This window comes from Malurus melanocephalus, unplaced genomic scaffold, assembly GCF_030028575.1.
Source record: "Malurus melanocephalus ecotype Western Australia unplaced genomic scaffold, MMel_1.1 scaffold_310, whole genome shotgun sequence".
Classification (NCBI taxonomy): domain Eukaryota; kingdom Metazoa; phylum Chordata; class Aves; order Passeriformes; family Maluridae; genus Malurus; species Malurus melanocephalus.
This window is the reverse complement of record NW_026623542.1, coordinates 133056-149613: the sequence shown is the minus strand read 5'-3', so window position 1 is coordinate 149613 and position 16558 is coordinate 133056. Positions and strand designations below refer to the sequence as shown.

The 16558-nt window shown below is 39.5% G+C and overlaps 1 protein-coding gene across 1 annotated transcript in view; it reads right to left on the bottom strand.

Annotated features, from left to right (window-relative positions):
- The window catches only part of LOC130580056 (protein kinase C-binding protein NELL1), a gene marked incomplete at its 5' end in the record, with an annotated part of 133232 nt that overhangs the window by 3911 nt on the left and 112763 nt on the right, over positions 1–16558 (bottom strand). Inside the window, 4 exons of the mRNA XM_057377318.1 lie at positions 135–359; positions 2058–2234; positions 7180–7373; positions 16368–16508. Coding sequence (XP_057233301.1) covers positions 135–359; positions 2058–2234; positions 7180–7373; positions 16368–16508 — 737 coding nt within the window. The remainder of the gene's footprint in view (positions 1–134; positions 360–2057; positions 2235–7179; positions 7374–16367; positions 16509–16558) is intronic.

Here is a 16558-nt window from a genome sequence, read left to right as displayed (position 1 = left end):
CCTGATTTGATGCAGGTTCATCAGACCCTGATTTGATGCAGGTACATCAGACCCTGATTTGATGCAGGTACATCAGACCCTGATTTGATGCAGGTACATTCCATTCTATTCCCATCCCAGCCAGCCCACTGTACCTTGCACTTGCAGGTTGTACAAGGAGATCCCACCATGGTCCACACGGCGCCGCTCAGCCTGGTGACCCCGTAGCCATCYGGACAGGTTTTCCTGATGTCGTAGGTGATGTTGTCAGCCAGACAGGGGTCAGTGACGCAGTGAGGACAGCACTCCCCTTCAGAGATGGCTGTGTACTCACAGCTCAGTGTTGGGCACTGCAGAGGCCAACAGTCCACCTCTCCTTCCTGTAAAAATTGAAGAAAAATGTCACTGAACTTGCCATTTATGAACAGCCCAGGAACTCTGCACCCTTTTGAATGGAAAAGCTTCGTTTTGCTGAAATGGCAAGAAACTGAATGGTTCAGACCTCAGCTGATCATACAAATGCATGTCTGAATCCTGAGCTGAAGCTTCCCAAATGTGGCAGATTATCATTTGGTTGATTCTTGACTAAACAACAACTCTGTCATCATCGTAGCAGGGGAACTTGAGTTCTTTGGGGTTTTTGAAGGCAGGGTTAAGTACTGGGTACTAATATTTTCTACAAACTATAATTTTTGCTGTGATTGCCTTGCAGACTCACGCACTCTTTCTATTCCTGGTCACATAAACATCTCTGCGGGATCACAGCAAGCGTTTAAACAAAAAATTAACACCGCAGATAGATGTGGGCTGGTACATTCGAGAAGCACTGAACATCGATCTGAGTAGCAACAGCCAATATTGACTTTATTGTCAGCTCCTGCAGGAATTGTTAGAGCAATACCATTTGTGTTCCCACTGACTCGTTTTATTCCTTTATTTATTTTATTGTTATTTTTATTTGGAAAAAAAACCTGAAACAGTTTAGCAGATAGGGGATATGGAGAAGAGAGAAACATCAGGTCACTTCTGCAGAGTGTTATTGCCCTGTGTGTCTAAATTTAACCTGGAACGGGCTTCAATAACTTGGATTACACTACTCTGTGAACACTTCAGCTGTTGAGAACACCACACACACAACCTGACACACAACACTGATCCAGAGCATTGCTGTCTTACAGCTTTGGGTGTTATCCCAATCATAAAATTAGGCAAGAAACCACAAGCCACAACCTCAACGCTTACTCTGTGCATTATGGATAATTATCTCAYGGCAGTAACTTGGCTTTCAATGTGATTTCCTTCCTGATGGTCAGACTTCTCTTGATTAGTATCATATAAAATGACTATGTTATACAGACAGCTGTAAATGGAGTTAACAAACTTYATTGATGCACTAATTACTATATCTATTGGAAAACTTAAAGCTTTAAGGCTATAATCTATAGTATCGAATGAGAAAATAAGTAGTCGTTATTTTATGTGTTTTTCTAGTAATTTCAGTCACCTTTATCCTCCTTTATATGGTGATTTTTTTTCTCATTTATTACACAGTGGCACTCCATGATTACAGATTCGTTTTATCAAAATAAATAAATAAATAAATAAGATAAATAAATCAATAAATAGATGAATAGATAGATAGATAGATAGATAGATAGATAGATAGATAGATAGATAGATAGATAGATAGATTAATAATGTCACTGTCTCTTTTGACAAGACAGGCACAGCAGATGTAATTAAAAACTGAAACTTCTCCAACCAACTCAACACATGTAAAAGGTTTGAAAAATGTCATTTAAAGACCAAACGATTTTATAAAAGTTCTCAAAAGCAGGCTAATGCCAAAATTAATACAATGCCAAGGTCTGCAAGCTTTTGTCCAGCTTTTCATTTTGCTCACTAGACCTACTTATCCAGCAGAAAGAGGAAAACTGACGGTGCAGCCTTCAGCTCCCTGGGGCTTTATCACCACCCCCAGCTGGAAAAGCAAGTGAAGAAAGAGCCACGAGCCTGCCTCCAGGTCTGCTTTGCTAAAAAATATCACCTTCCCTGGTCCCCAAACACTTTGCTCCTACCAGGCAGCGGCACTGCTGGCAGCTGTAGGTCCAGTTGTCCCCGCTGCGGTAGAGCCTGTGCCCGCTCTGGTCCAGGCACTGGCTGGTGACGCGAGTGTCGCACTCGGGGCAGCAGAACAGGTCAGCGCTGGGGTTCCTGCAGTCACAGGCTGTTCTCCGGCAGAAAATCCTCCCGTCCTGTGAGGACACATTGCCCTGATGTCAACCACAAAATGCCAGACAGCGACCCAGACAAAGTACAGGGTGTAAACTCAAAGAGCACGTCTTTGGCTTATCAGGAAATTGTGGGGGAAAAGGTCCCCACAAGCCCTGATTCTGAAACTCAGCCAATTATGTGTATAACTGAGGCCTGAGAAAAGAAAAGGATGTTAACAGCCTACATGGAGGAGGAATGCTGCATCCTTGAGAAAAGCAGATTGGAATGCAGAATTGATAACGCAGGTGGCTAAAATTATAAGCATTACTAATAATGTAGCTTTTGCCAACTCACCAATTATGTTCTGATTACTAATTAAACAGCTGTCTCTTGACCAATGTATGTTTGACACAAATGTATACTCTGGTTGCTAAAGTGGATAAAAGAGGCTTGTCCCACAATAAAGTCCTTCCTTCTTTCTTTCTGTTTTTTCACCCATTTTTGTGTGTTTTGTATCTATTCTTTTATGTCGCTGTTTGGCCMGCAGCGACAGGAAATATTAATTTCTCACTGTATTCCATGCCCACAAGGATTGGATCTTGCCTGCTGTAGCACAACAAGTACCAGTGCTATCCCAATTTCTGTCAGATCWGTCTGAATCTGAGAATACTGTTTTCCTGTCTCCAGCTAACTGGATTCAAAAACAGTCACTATCTCAGGAGAAACACAGTGAAGCAATTTCATATCTCATTGGTTACATCAASAAACTCCTCAAGCAGTTGCCACTCTAATATATATAATATTTGTTTAGCATTGTTTTAACTGAATGCATCACTGTGAAGAAAACAAGYTAATGAAGGTGGTCCCTTCAACTTAATCAGAGTAAAATACAACACAATCACAATAGCACTAATTGTTCTTTATTCTGACCTCCCCAATGTGTCTGTCCCACATCTGGACCTGCAGTACACCAGTTTAAAGATAACAGAACTTACCATCATTCACTGCATAACTCACATAATGCAGTTAATGTATTACAGAGGGCCTGGATAAAGCTATATGCTGCTTTGGATCAAAACTATACAATTCCTAAAACATTTCCATTCATTTCATTGCAGATTTTTTCCTACTTTCTTGAGAACCTTGCTCTGAGTCTATTACCTCTCCTGTGCTGATTAACAATGGCTAACAACGGCCTGTCTCCTTAGACTCAACTCTAAGTTTCTAAGCTTTCAAGATTAGTTTTCCAAATTCCCCTTTCAGCTGGTGACAGTGCTGCTAGCTCTGAGTAGGTTTTAGTGCTTCCCTGAGTAGGTTTTAYGCTGTCTTTGCTCTCCATATCTCACAGCACTGACAAAACCTGATGATTTTGCCAGAGAACTTTTGGTAATTGTAATATACTGCCACTCTGTTTCATCTCCAAGCATCTGTGTTAGTGTACAAACTCTTTCAAAAAACAATTTCACCCCCATAGAGCAGTGACACAAAGCCTCTGAAGCTACACTGTCTCATGCACATCTTTGCAGCTCAGCAGTAGCCCTGAGAAATACACAGAAAATTGAGAAATATATATATAAATAAATCTCTTTTTTTAAATTTTCTTTAGGTGAGTAATAACATACAGCATCTTATTACTACCTCTTCCTTCCCACCATGCTCACTGAATCAGTCCTAAATTCTTCAAAAGCATTAGTGGTATGAAGATAGAATTGTTCTCATCAAAGGAAAAACTGACACACAAGAGAATCACTGTTAAGGGTAGCTCAAGTTTTCACAGAATCCCAAAACCAGATTGGAGAAAAATTAGATCCTGCAAAAACCAAAGCACCAAATGGTTCTCATCCTCAGGAACACACACCAGCTTGGCAGATGCCCCTGCTCCCAGGGCTGTGTGCATCTCCCAGGCTTTTCCCATAGGGAAGTGAGGGCTGTCCTAATCAAAAGAGAGTCTGAAAAGCCTCCATACAGACAGACTACACAGCCAGGCTTGGCTCTTTTCATGAMAGAGCACAATAGCTCTCCACTCCAAATTCCATCAGCCTTAAATCTGATAGTCTGTTAAAACCACAACAGTTCAGACAGATGACTGTACAATACATGTCAGATATACTTAAGGTACAATGCTATTGCATAGTTTAAAGAATTCATGATTTTTTAAACTTTCTGTGCATTCAGATGGACAAGAATGGTTTGAAGACCCTGGGTCAGGTGAAACACTGGAACACCCGGTGCTTCAACAGATGACACTTAGCTTCACTGTATAACAGAAGCAATATAATTTCCTATATATCAAAGTATCCTACTTCACAAATACCTTTGAAGTTCATTAAGTAAGGTATTTAATTTCCTTGGCATTGAATTATAAGCTAAAATATTTTAAAGATGTTACCTATGTGCTTCAGCCAATGCAAAAAATACATCCACCTGACCCTTCCTAGAGTAACTACAGCAAAAGAAAAAAAAGAGTTTTATGTTACAGCTGAAATGCTGAATTTGCCTCCTGGATAAAACAAGTAAGAAGGATCATTTCAAAGTCTGAGTAAGAAGCACAAGAATGGTTCAGTTACATTCTGCTTTTCCTCACTGCACACTGAGCAGGCTGCAAAAGATCAGGGACAGTTCTCCGAGCAACTGCTTGAAAAGGAGAGGTTTGAGAAGTATGGGTATTGTGGTGTATGGAAGCTCTCAGGATGTAAAAAAAATACATTTCATTAAACATTGAGTGAAGACTTTATGTTCTGCCTGAGATGTGATAGGAGCTCTTCCTGTCTTCCCTGTCTTCCCTGCTCTACAGACAAGAATTTGGCTCTTGGGACAGGCAGCTACAGAAACRAAATTAAATGCAAATATTAATTCACAGAGGAAAAAACTCAAGTSAGGAGGACATATAGTAAGAGTCATAACAACAGTGTCAGGCTTAGTTAAAACTATGTACTAGTTAATCACTTCTGTGTTTTAATAACATTCAGCATAAGAAATACATGCAGTGTGAAATGGCAAATAAATAACAAGCAATCTAAAATATGAATACTAATAGTTACAATTCTGSAAAGGCAGACCAGATGTCTTCACATATATTAAACTATTTACTCTATTGACTGGAAATCCTTTCATAAGCTTGACAGTTCCCCAGGATTGAAAAAAATCTTGATATATATTCACTGCAGTTGTWCACTTTAGCTTCTGAAAGGAGGAGTTTTAGGGAGCTTGAGGCTACTTGAAGTGAAAAACACAGCAACTAACAAGAACATATTCCCTGCTGAACCCAAACCAGCRGCGTACTTTGTAGGTTCTACTCACTCAGAAGTCTTAATTTTCCCTTCTGCTGCACCATTGCAAAACAGAAAGGCTTTCAGCTTCTTGCAGCTTCAAAACACCTCCTTCCCTTTGTTCCCCCACAAACCCTCTTGTGCTTCTCTGGCTCCCAAGCCAGATGAGACTGACAGGGCAACTCCCAAGATCAACCTTCAGCTCTTCACAGAGGCCAAAAGTGAATTTCACTTGAGCTCRTTTATGGGTCCGTAGTGCTGTGCTGTGCCTTTGGACATCCTGACCCATGGAATGAATGAACCAAGTCAGAGAGACCACGAAAGACCAACCACTTGTCAGATGAGGGCTGAAATCCTTCAGATTTCCTCTGTTGACCAGTGAAAATCAAGAGAGCAGAGACAAATGCTCTTTTAACTTCTTCTAACTTAGTTACCACACTCAGGGAGGGAAAAAAAAAGTAAATTTCAAAGGCAGGAGGTACAACAACAAAAACACTCCACTGTGATCTAAATGTTAACTCCTTAAGGTACATCCACTGATAGCAGACCTGGCTTCTCCAAAGGTGCAGAGAGAGCTGCAATGCTCACGTGGGAGAGCTGCCACCACAGCCAAGCTGGGATGGGGAGTAAGAAGCTGGCCTTCAYCCTGCTTCACTTTGAGGAAATTTAAATGCCTGCTGCTGGGTCTTCTAACCTTTGACTCATRCTCAGACCTTTTCTCTCACCCAGTTAAATTACATGTTTTCCATGCAAAGGGAAACACAGTCAACAGGAAATTGGCTGAGCACAGTGATGAGAGATGCATATTCATAATGATGCCTGATGATTTTTGCCTTTTCTTTTTATATACCCCTTTATATATTTTCTATACCCTTTTAGATATTTTCTGTATCCTTTATATATTCCTTGCACCCCTTGCCTAAATGCTTGTAATTTTTGTAGCCTGATATTCCAGCTCAGTTTTGGGGTCCTGCTGGGCAGAAAGACCAAACATCCCCAGTAGGGTGAGTCCTGGGCTGTCTCAAAACTCGAGGGTCCAACCTTGGCTGAAACCTTCTCTCTGGGACACATTGTGTGAATGGGCTCTGGCCTCATCTGGGGTGGGGGTTCTTTAGAATAGGGGGATGTTACTGCATTTGTTAAGTTTCTCATTGGGGGATTCTAGACATAAATGCTGATTTGTGATGTTTATAAAACTTGTATCTGTGTTATGTGGGGGTGCATCTCAGTATTCCATCCTGAAGAGCTGTGCACCAGGATCCCATTAAACACCAAAATAAAACCCTTTTATCCCCGTAACCTTGTCTGCCTCACAATTGTAAGACCAATCAAAAGGCAACAGTTTTCTGGGTAAGAGGAATTAAAAGCAGCTTTCAGCATTTCTAGTAAGCGTGCTGGACCCTGCACTTTGAGTTAAAGGGTAACACAAGACCCTCTTCAAGGCACATTTTGAGATGCTCTCACCCACCAGGTGACATGGCAGAAGCTGAGCAGGGTTAGCCATTACTCAGTGATTGTGTGGGTGTGCAAAGTAAGAAAAGCAAAGCTTTCCCAGGAGAACATCTCCACGGCAGCTTCGGTGCCCGCAGCAGAGCTCACCTGTGCCTCAGTGCCTCGGGCTCAGGTTAACACTCACCAACACCAGCAGCATTGCAGTAACGGGTTTGTGCCACAGGGAATGAAAGGATTCCTTAAACCCAGCCCAGCTGGACCTCACCTTGCAGGAACAAACGGAGCATCTGTCCTCTCTCAGGGTCCACACCTGCCCGTTGCGYTTGACGCCGCCTTCGTGGGGACAGTCCCCGGTGCAGGACGGTCCGGACGGACAGAGGCAGTCAAAGCCTCCTGCCAGGTTCACACAGGCTGAATCATTCCAGCACGTGTGGATCTTTAAGGCACACTCGTCGATATCTGCAAAACAGCAGGTTTAGAAAAGCTTTGGGCATGTTTTTCACTGGGCAAGTTTTATTTCTGCTTTAAGGAATTACTGTTCATCTGCCTTGCTGGTGCATTCCTTTTTGTACCTTCCATGTTTTTTGGTAGACTTTAAGCACTGAYGATTTTAGATTATTCTTTTTAGATTATTCTTCAGCATTTATTTTGATTCCACTAAGAATTCTTAAACTACCTCCATCAGGGTTAATTGCAAATGCTGGGTCTGACATATGTAGTGGAACCATCCATCCATCAGTGACAAACCTGAACCTTCAGAAAAGGGTGCACACTCATTTCCCWGTGACTGGAACAGTGACTTTCTATCAGCTAGACCACTGTCTATTCTGGCTTTTACATCAAAATAGAAGTGCATTATTCTTCAACATTTCCCAGTAYAGGCAACATTCCCCACACTAAAAGCTGTCTGTTGCATCCTTTTCCCATTGCTGGAAGGTATAAGCAAATTGGAAAAAAAAAAGAAAAAAGAAGAAAATAAAAATAACTCAGAGGCACCTGATGCACAAAAAAAAAAAAGTCTTAAAGCTATGCAGCATGATTTAGCAATGACACAAAGAATAGATGACAAGAGAAAATCATTATACACCAGAGAAAAGTGAGTTACAGTACCCCATTAAATTTGCTTTTGAAGGGTAAAATATCATTATGCAATATGAATTTATCTAGGGAGTTTGTGCAGTCCTTTTTTTCTTGCAATAAAAACTACAAGCTTTTTAAGCACAGTGTTAAAAAGACGTAATTCTTTCAGACAATAACTTTGAATTTTTCTTAAACAATATATTGGCAGATTGTCCAGATAAAATACCAGTAAACTGGTGGGTCTCTTTTGCTCCAACATGAACAACAAAAACTATAAGCAACAGTGGAAGGAAAGTTAGACAAGAAAATCCTCTAGAAGCATGTGATGGTTTCTTTCATGAAAATTCCAGAATAGTGGTAGATGAATTCAGAAATTACAAGGAAGAACCATCATACTTATCATTTGAAATGACCTTATCGCTACTGTGAAATTTGAACAGTTCAGTATTACCAGGCAGTACATTTAAATTATCTCTAAACCAACAAATTCAAAAGAATTTACAAACAAAAATTACCTAAAGTTGAATTCAGGTGGAATATGATGGCCAGTTGCCCCACTTTTTGGACAAGTGCCACAGGTTCATGAGCCATCACCTCAAAACATCCTCTCTTAAAAAGACTTTACCAGTTCTCTCATTTTGGTGAAGGAAACTCTTTATAACAATCAGGTCACAAAATTCAGTCTGGTCTGGATAGAACAACTCCTAATTTCAATTCATAAACAGTCCTGGAACAAGTGGAAACGTGGTCATGCCTTGGATTTGATGAGATGCAAAAATCAGTCTGCACAACAGAGTCAGAGCTTTGGGCTGCTAAAAAATGACTGCTCCTCGTTGTGCTTAGAGATCCAAAGGGAAGGTGGAGGCAATTCCACAGCAGAAAGGCTTCACTGCTGGACTAAGCTGTGGGCCAGACCTTTGTCAGAAATGTTCCCAGTGGCCACGACTCAGTTGCTTGTCATTCAGACTTGCCTAAAAACGGTGCATTTTCCTGTCCTCAAAGTCTTAATTGCCAGAAAGGAACAATATTGCTCCAGTGCACAGCTTAGCCATAACTGAGTACTTGAAAAACCCACTACTGGTGGTGTAAAAGTGCAGCACTGAGAGAAATTAAAATTTGTAGTTCATTATTTAACAAGTGCCAGAGTTATCACAGCAAGTAAAAACCTGAAGACAGACATGAAGAGAACTATGAATGAACTGCTATCACATGAATTATATCCCAATAACTAATGTAAAACTTTAAACATTCTTAAAGATATCCCATTTTCCTTTCAAAAGACTTTGACTTGTATTTTTTGTTGAAAACAAAGGCACAAATGAAGCATTCACTTTGCCTTCGGTGGTTTCAACAAGGAYCATCAATATTGTGTTCCCTGCCACATTTGGAGCTCCTTGACTRTAATCTGCATGGGATACAGCAGAATAACAATGCAGACTAGAAGGGTAGCTTTCACAGYTCAAAACTAAAAGGATTTCACAGATGAATATAAGGTCATATTGCCCTACAGAGTTGCAYTTAATTGCTTTACTTATGACACCGAAATCGAATTCAGTTTCCMTGTGATTTAACAGATTTATGCAAAGCCAGATGTTAGCAATTATAGAAACTAACATTATTCATGTTCTCAGCAGCACAGCYCTGCTCACACTGCACAAAGCCAACTTAATCTCTCCTGCACATGTGGGAGGGAAGAACCCCCTCTTTATGCACCTCTGCTGCTGCTCTCCATTTAGCACACATAAAAAGGATGCCCCATTAAGAGCAGCCCAAATTGGTAAATGGGAGAATCTTGACAAAGAATCAAAGCATGAGCCTGAATTCCTAATTGCTAYGCAGCTTTTTGGTTCCTCATGCAAATAACATTTTTTTTTTTTTTTTATGGCATCTAGTATTTGAAAGTTTTAGTCATTAGTCAGATAYAACAGGCTTGGACACTGCATTAATTTTCAGATGAAGAGACAACACAAACAATTTTCTGAATATATCCCTTTGGAAGATTTTTTGTCATCACCGATTGCATTTCYTAAAGTCAGACAAACAGTCAACATYCCCAGTAACTTGAGGAAAAAAAAGTTAGAAACATAARATGTTTTTGTCCCTATCAATCCTTCATCCTTAAGCCAGATTGGGAGGGTGGGGAAGGAAAAAACCCAGCCAAATGCTCCCACATTGTTAGCTCTCAGTTAGCTACAAAAAGTATTTCATTTTAATGGAGATCAAATGGCCATATCAGTGTGAGATCAGCATAGATGGCCATGCAAAGCATGGAAGAAAATACTTGCAATTTGTCTGAAATTTCTCTTAACAACTGGAATCAATGTGCTCACTTAGGTGTTGAAAMATTTACCTAGTTTAAAATTTTGAACATGCTCAAAACAATCATTTAGTGAAAGTGAAAACTATGACAATACTTTTGCATTTAGATTATTTCTGTTGCATTCAAGTCCTTGCTTAGCTCAAATTCCCCACATCCCCTCAGGTTTCATTTGCTTTCCCACAACTGTTCCCAGAAGATGCAGTCCCCAAACTGGAAYATTTAATGACAGGCAAGACAAAACTGTGCAAAAATCTCATTTCCCATTATAACAACATGAAGGAGGAAGGAGATAAAAGATTCATTCATAAATCAAGCAACTTTGAAGAACACTGAAAATAGCAAGGAGTCTCTATTCTTTCCCTATATGTAAGGGACAAGAACAATGTCTGCCTTTATGTTTGGGGGGATTAGTTCTTTCATGTATCGTGTCAACTATGGAAATAATCTGATTTTCACACCTGGAATAGGATTTTGCAATTTTATTCATTATACTGAGATTACCTGTGGCAAAAACTACTCAATAAACCCAAGTAAAAGTGCCAGAGCTCTCCTTTCCCCCTCCACACAGTTCCTTGTCAAGGACAAGTGAGAATATGGTTGAAACACCCATACTGAGCAGAAACCTGCTTGTACTGCAAAGCCTTATGCTATATTCTCTATTCTCTATTGTATTCTATAGTCTGTATTTTATTCTGTATTCTATATTCTACATTCTGTTCTATATTCTATTCTATATTCTGTATTCTGTTCTATATTCCATATTCTATATTCTATATAGTTTTATATTATTTATTCTATATTCTGTATTTTTATTCTATTCTATATTCTACATTCTTTCTATATTCTGTGTTCTGTACTCTATATTCTCTATTCTCTATGCTATCTTCTATATTCTCTATTACATTCTATATTCTATATTCTGTTCTATACGCTATATTCTATTCCATATTCTATAGTCTATCTTCTACATTCTCTATTCTCTATTCTCTATTCTGTATTCTATATTCTATATTCAGTATTCTATTCTATTCTATTCTATTCTATATTCCGTTCTATACTCCATATTCTATAGTCTCTATTCTATATTGTGTTCTATATTCTGTTTTCTATTCTGTATTCTATATTATGTTTTTTCTATTCTATTCTATTCTATTCTATTCTATTCTATTCTATTCTATTCTATTCTATTCTATTATCTAGATTCTGTTCTCGATTCTCTATTCTCATCTATATTCTAGATTCTGTTCTATATTCTATATTCTAYATWYYMTMTWYTMTATWYTMTATWYTMTRTTCTMTAYTCTATATTCTCTATTCTCTATTATTCTATATTCTACCAACAGCATATGGCCAGCAGCAATGATTGCTGCCCAGACACACCGACTATCATCCAACTGATGGAGATCCTCACTCTTCAAACACTCCATCCTTTGCTTCCCCAGACAGATGCACAGCCATCAGTGCCTGACCATTCACATTTTACCAACCAGACACATCGTGTGGGGGAGAGAAAGAAGAAAACAAACCACCCATGAGGTGCTCATTTCCAATATAGCCTCCAAGTGCATGGAGAGCTCGGTAATGTGGGCAGACAAAGAAACAGAATCAAAATGGAAGCAAACAATCCCCTGAGATACAATTTCCTTTTCCATCCTTTGTGGCTGTAATGAGAAGTAATTTGCCTCAGATTTCTTGAGAGGTCCCATGGCCACTGCATTTGAATGGGGTAGAAGGCAAGCATGACTGTACATATCAACACAAGTTCATTAACTTGGTTTCACTGAAATTTCAAATCAATTTCCAGCCACTTCATTTCTTAGCTTTCAGGGCTATTCAGGTTTTAATTGTGAAACTTTTCTGTAGCACCTTAATAYACGTGTGCAAGCAAGCCATGCAGCRCAATGCTCTGTATTATCATGATAAGCTGCTGCAGGAGGAAGAACCCCACTAATGTGCTAATTTTAACTGTTATGGTACATTAAACCATTACAGTATATTGCTAATATGAAAAATGTGTGCTGGGCTCCCAAACCAATGTATGTACAAGTTAACTAAACACTGTTTTGACAAATCATTTTTCACAGGCAACTTATCACTTAATGATTTTTTGCCTTCTTTCGAAATCAAAGTTATTTGGAGTTGTCTCTGAAAAAAACCATCAGCAAACATTCATTTTTAGCTAGAAAATATTTTATGATAGTACTTCTATTCTATAGAGACATAAAGGCCTATTAAAGAAAACTGCATAGTAAATTAGATTTTGAATAYAGGATTTACTAAAGCTCTCTAAAAGTATAGAAATGACTAATCACAATTGCCTTGAAGACATGCAACACAACTTGCTGTCAGAATACAAGAATTAGAATTTACTAAATGGAAAGCAAGATAATCTTTATTTTACAGGATAAAATCCACTGACACCAACTCTGATATTGTCAGCTTTAAGAAATTCTATAAGCAGAACAGATGAAAGTTGTAAAATAGCAGGTTCCCGTTGGTCTTGGATACTCTGTCCATGTAGCATTTCTCTACAAACAGACAGGAAAGCAACTCTCAGGCAAAGAGGGAAATTTCCAAAGGATGAGTCTGCCTTTGGGTATAACACAGAGAGGGAGAAAAATAAACAAAACGTAACCTCCTTTGCTTTTACTTTCTAATCTAGGTAAGAGACACCACTGCAGCGTAATATGGAATATATGAAAGCTTCAAGTACTGATTTGAAACCCATTAAATTTGTCCCTCTCCTCAAATTTCCAAGCACTGCAGCACCCAGCTTTTGTGGGAGACTGTGGAGTTTTCTCCCACGAGCTCCTCAGTCTGACCTTTTTCCAGCTCTTATTTCCCCAACCCAGCAACTCTAATCCTGCAGTGAGGTCCAGTTACACCACCTTTCAGCCTTAAGTAAACAGTGGATCCTACAGGGTTTTGGTGGGAAAAGGATCCATATCAAGTTTCCCTACAAAATTTGTAGTGGTTCTTACAGCAAAAACTGAACAAAACCTGACAGGCACTGCTGCCTTGGTTGTTGTTCKTTCTGTGCGTGCCAAGTCCTATTGTAGGGACCCAGAAACAGAAATCATCGAGAAAAAAAAACAGAATCAGTAAATCTGCACTCCAGGGTCTGAACAGCACTCTACAGACTGGAAGCATCTCAGAGATGAAAAAATTCAGAAGTATAATTTGCTTTGCTTTTTTTTTTTATTTTTAAATCAGTAGTCATAAATACTGTATCACATGACAAATCATTCTCTATGAAGTATTGTCTTTACCTCAGAGTTCAGCAAGTCTCTTATTACAAAATTTTTAAAAAACCCCCAAAAACAAACAAACAAGCAACACAGCTGCTGCAGCCTTACAGGTTTTAATTGCCAAGAAAACTTTGGTATAGCAACTTTGTATAGCAATTGTCTTTTGTCTGCAAGCAGTATTYTTAATAACACATTGTGAAAGACCAGTGCCTCATAGAAAAAACACTACAATGGGAAATCAAATTATGTTCTTCTAATTTCAGCCTGCTCACCGTCACTATATGAAGCTGACATCTCTGATAAAAGCTGTCTTTGGTTGACATTCTGAGCAATAAAAGAATTTCCCCAATCTTGAAGGAGCCTGGCTAAGCCACACATCCTTATTACCCAAGCTCTGGTGCAATATTATGACCTTTCCTGCCACATCCACTGATTTACACATCTGCCAGGTGACAAACTTCACTGTTTTCTCCYAGTCAGTGAGAACAGAGCTTTTAGAAGCACTGGGCTATCACACTTCCCAAATAGATGCTATTTTTCTGAATGTTTTGCTAGCAYTGCAGAGACAGTGCAAGCAATGACTCAGCTCCTAGACCACCTACATGAAAATGGAGAGAAAAGGGGTTAACCAAAAAATAAATACATAAATATATCTAGCAAAAGCAACTGGCTGCCTGGGCTTCGGGCAATCTGTCAGAGATGAGTGCTCCCTCCCACTGCCTTGTGACCTTCTTTTCTTTATTATTAATAGTAGTAGTATTTATTGTTATTGTTCTTGTTTTGTAGGGGAGGGTTTAATCTTATTTTATTCATGTTTTTAGCCTATTTATTGTTCTCCAAGTTTGTCCTTCAGGATGGAAGAAGAAATGTTTCAAAACACACTGAAAGACAATGGCTCATACCCACCTCATGGAAACAATCTAAGTTCAGTATTTAATACACCAGGAAAAAAAACCGCTGTTGCTAAGCAGATTAACCCTCTTTTATCTGAAACAGAGTGAAAGACACTGGTCCTGATTCTAAATATTTCACCATGCAAAAAAGCTCTGCAATGTGATGTACTAGCTGGAACGTGTACTGTTATCTCTCTGTTGTTTTAACCAGTTCTTGGCCATTTAAAATAAACATCACGGTTTGAAATGCGTCAGTGTGGGTCAGCAGAACCTTCCAACTAATTTTTAATTATTTTATTTCATTACACTGGCGAAGCAAACTGGTGTATTCCCTTTCTCAGTGGTACCCTGCAGCAGATGGTTCAGAGAAACTATTTCATGAAAATAACCCCACTAATTTCACWTTCTGTTTAAAAACTGCACGTGGCAAGATGAGCAACTTTCAACCTTCCAGGACGTTGTGCAGGTCAGAATGAGGGCAGTGTGTTTTCATGGAATCAGATCCTTCCAGAGCATTTGGGGCTTCTTTTCCAACCCTCCAGCAGCTGCTCAGTCCACGCAGTGCTGACCATTCCCACAGCTGAGCCCTCCTGTGGGTCACTCACAGCTTTCCCTSTGTCTGTCTTCTCCTGAAATCAGCCTGGCCCAAACTTCCCAAACAGGARCAGCCTTTTCACAAACTGAGGAGGGATAGGACTCCCCAGGTGAGAGCTACAAGTGAGCACCAGRAAGGCCAAAAATGCCTTTTTGGAGTTCGTGTCATGTTGCCTTGACTACTCTTAGAGAAGGTGTTTCCACCTTCTTTCCCTTCATCACTCACTTTACAACATTCAAATAAACCAGAGAACTCCTAACGTTTGAGAATTCGTTYAGAAATACACATCTTTCATCTATTTCATCYRTGAAGTCATGGAATGTTGTAAAATYTGCCRKTTTTTAACAGCCWCCCTCTGAAGAAGTTCACTGCCATGATTTTGTTGAGCTCCCCATYAGCTTAGGACAATGTGTAAAAAGATAATATAGCTGGACAATCCACAAAATATTGCTTTGAAAAAAAATTATCGTTCCTCTGCATTTTTAAATCATGATACTACTGTACCCTGAGGACTTCTAACAGCCAGAATTCATTAAAGGTGGGAATGTTTTTTARAAGTTACAAGTAAATTAATATATTTTTTGTTACATATTGTTATTTTAAGTTTTATTTTGAATATAGACTCGAAATTTTAGAGAACGCCCTTTGAAGTTATGGCCATGATAAATGAAATTGACAGCATTAAAAAAAAAGACAATAAAACAATACAAAAGGAGAAGATCTTTTATAGAAAACTCATATGACTGACTGGAGATGAAGCAACTGAAATTCCAAAGAAAAGACATAACACTGTGAGCAGCTGATCTGTGTCTCTAMAGAAGCCAAAAGAGGATCTCCAATGAACAGTTTTAAACTCACCTGATAAAATACCACACTGAAATTATTCATAAGGCGAATAACTGAAAAGGTGGCAAAGCTGTAAGGCAGAGGTAAGGCAGAATTACCACCTCCACTCTGGTTTTAGTGCTGCTTTCTTGCTGTAGTGGCACCCCGAGCCCTACAGCCACTCGAGGGCACGCAGACTGGGAGCCAGCACCTCATGGAGCCTCCTCATCCCTTTCCTCCCACAAAAACAATGACAAACTCCTCTGCACCCTTTAATGCTCTTGGGGCCTCATTCTGCAAACTTGTTCCACAGAGAATTTGATGTTATTTGCGTAACTCCAAAAAATAAAAGGATGACGATGCTGAGAAATGGAGAACAAGCAAACCGAAGCGACACAGAAACGCTCCGTGCACCCACACTGCCCTGAGCCACACCATGCACCAAGGAGGTAAAAATAAAATAAAAACCAGGCTCTGCTGATCGTTGCTTACCAACACAGGACTCCCCGGCAAGAGAATAGCTTCCATTGTCATGGAAACCGCTTCTGCACTCACAGTGGTACCACCCTGGGAGGTTAACACAGCGTGAATGGTTGTGACACTCAATGATCCCCTCTGCACACTCATCAATATCTGCCTCAGAGAAAAACACAAGCCAGCCGGGAAATTAATTTCCTTTGACA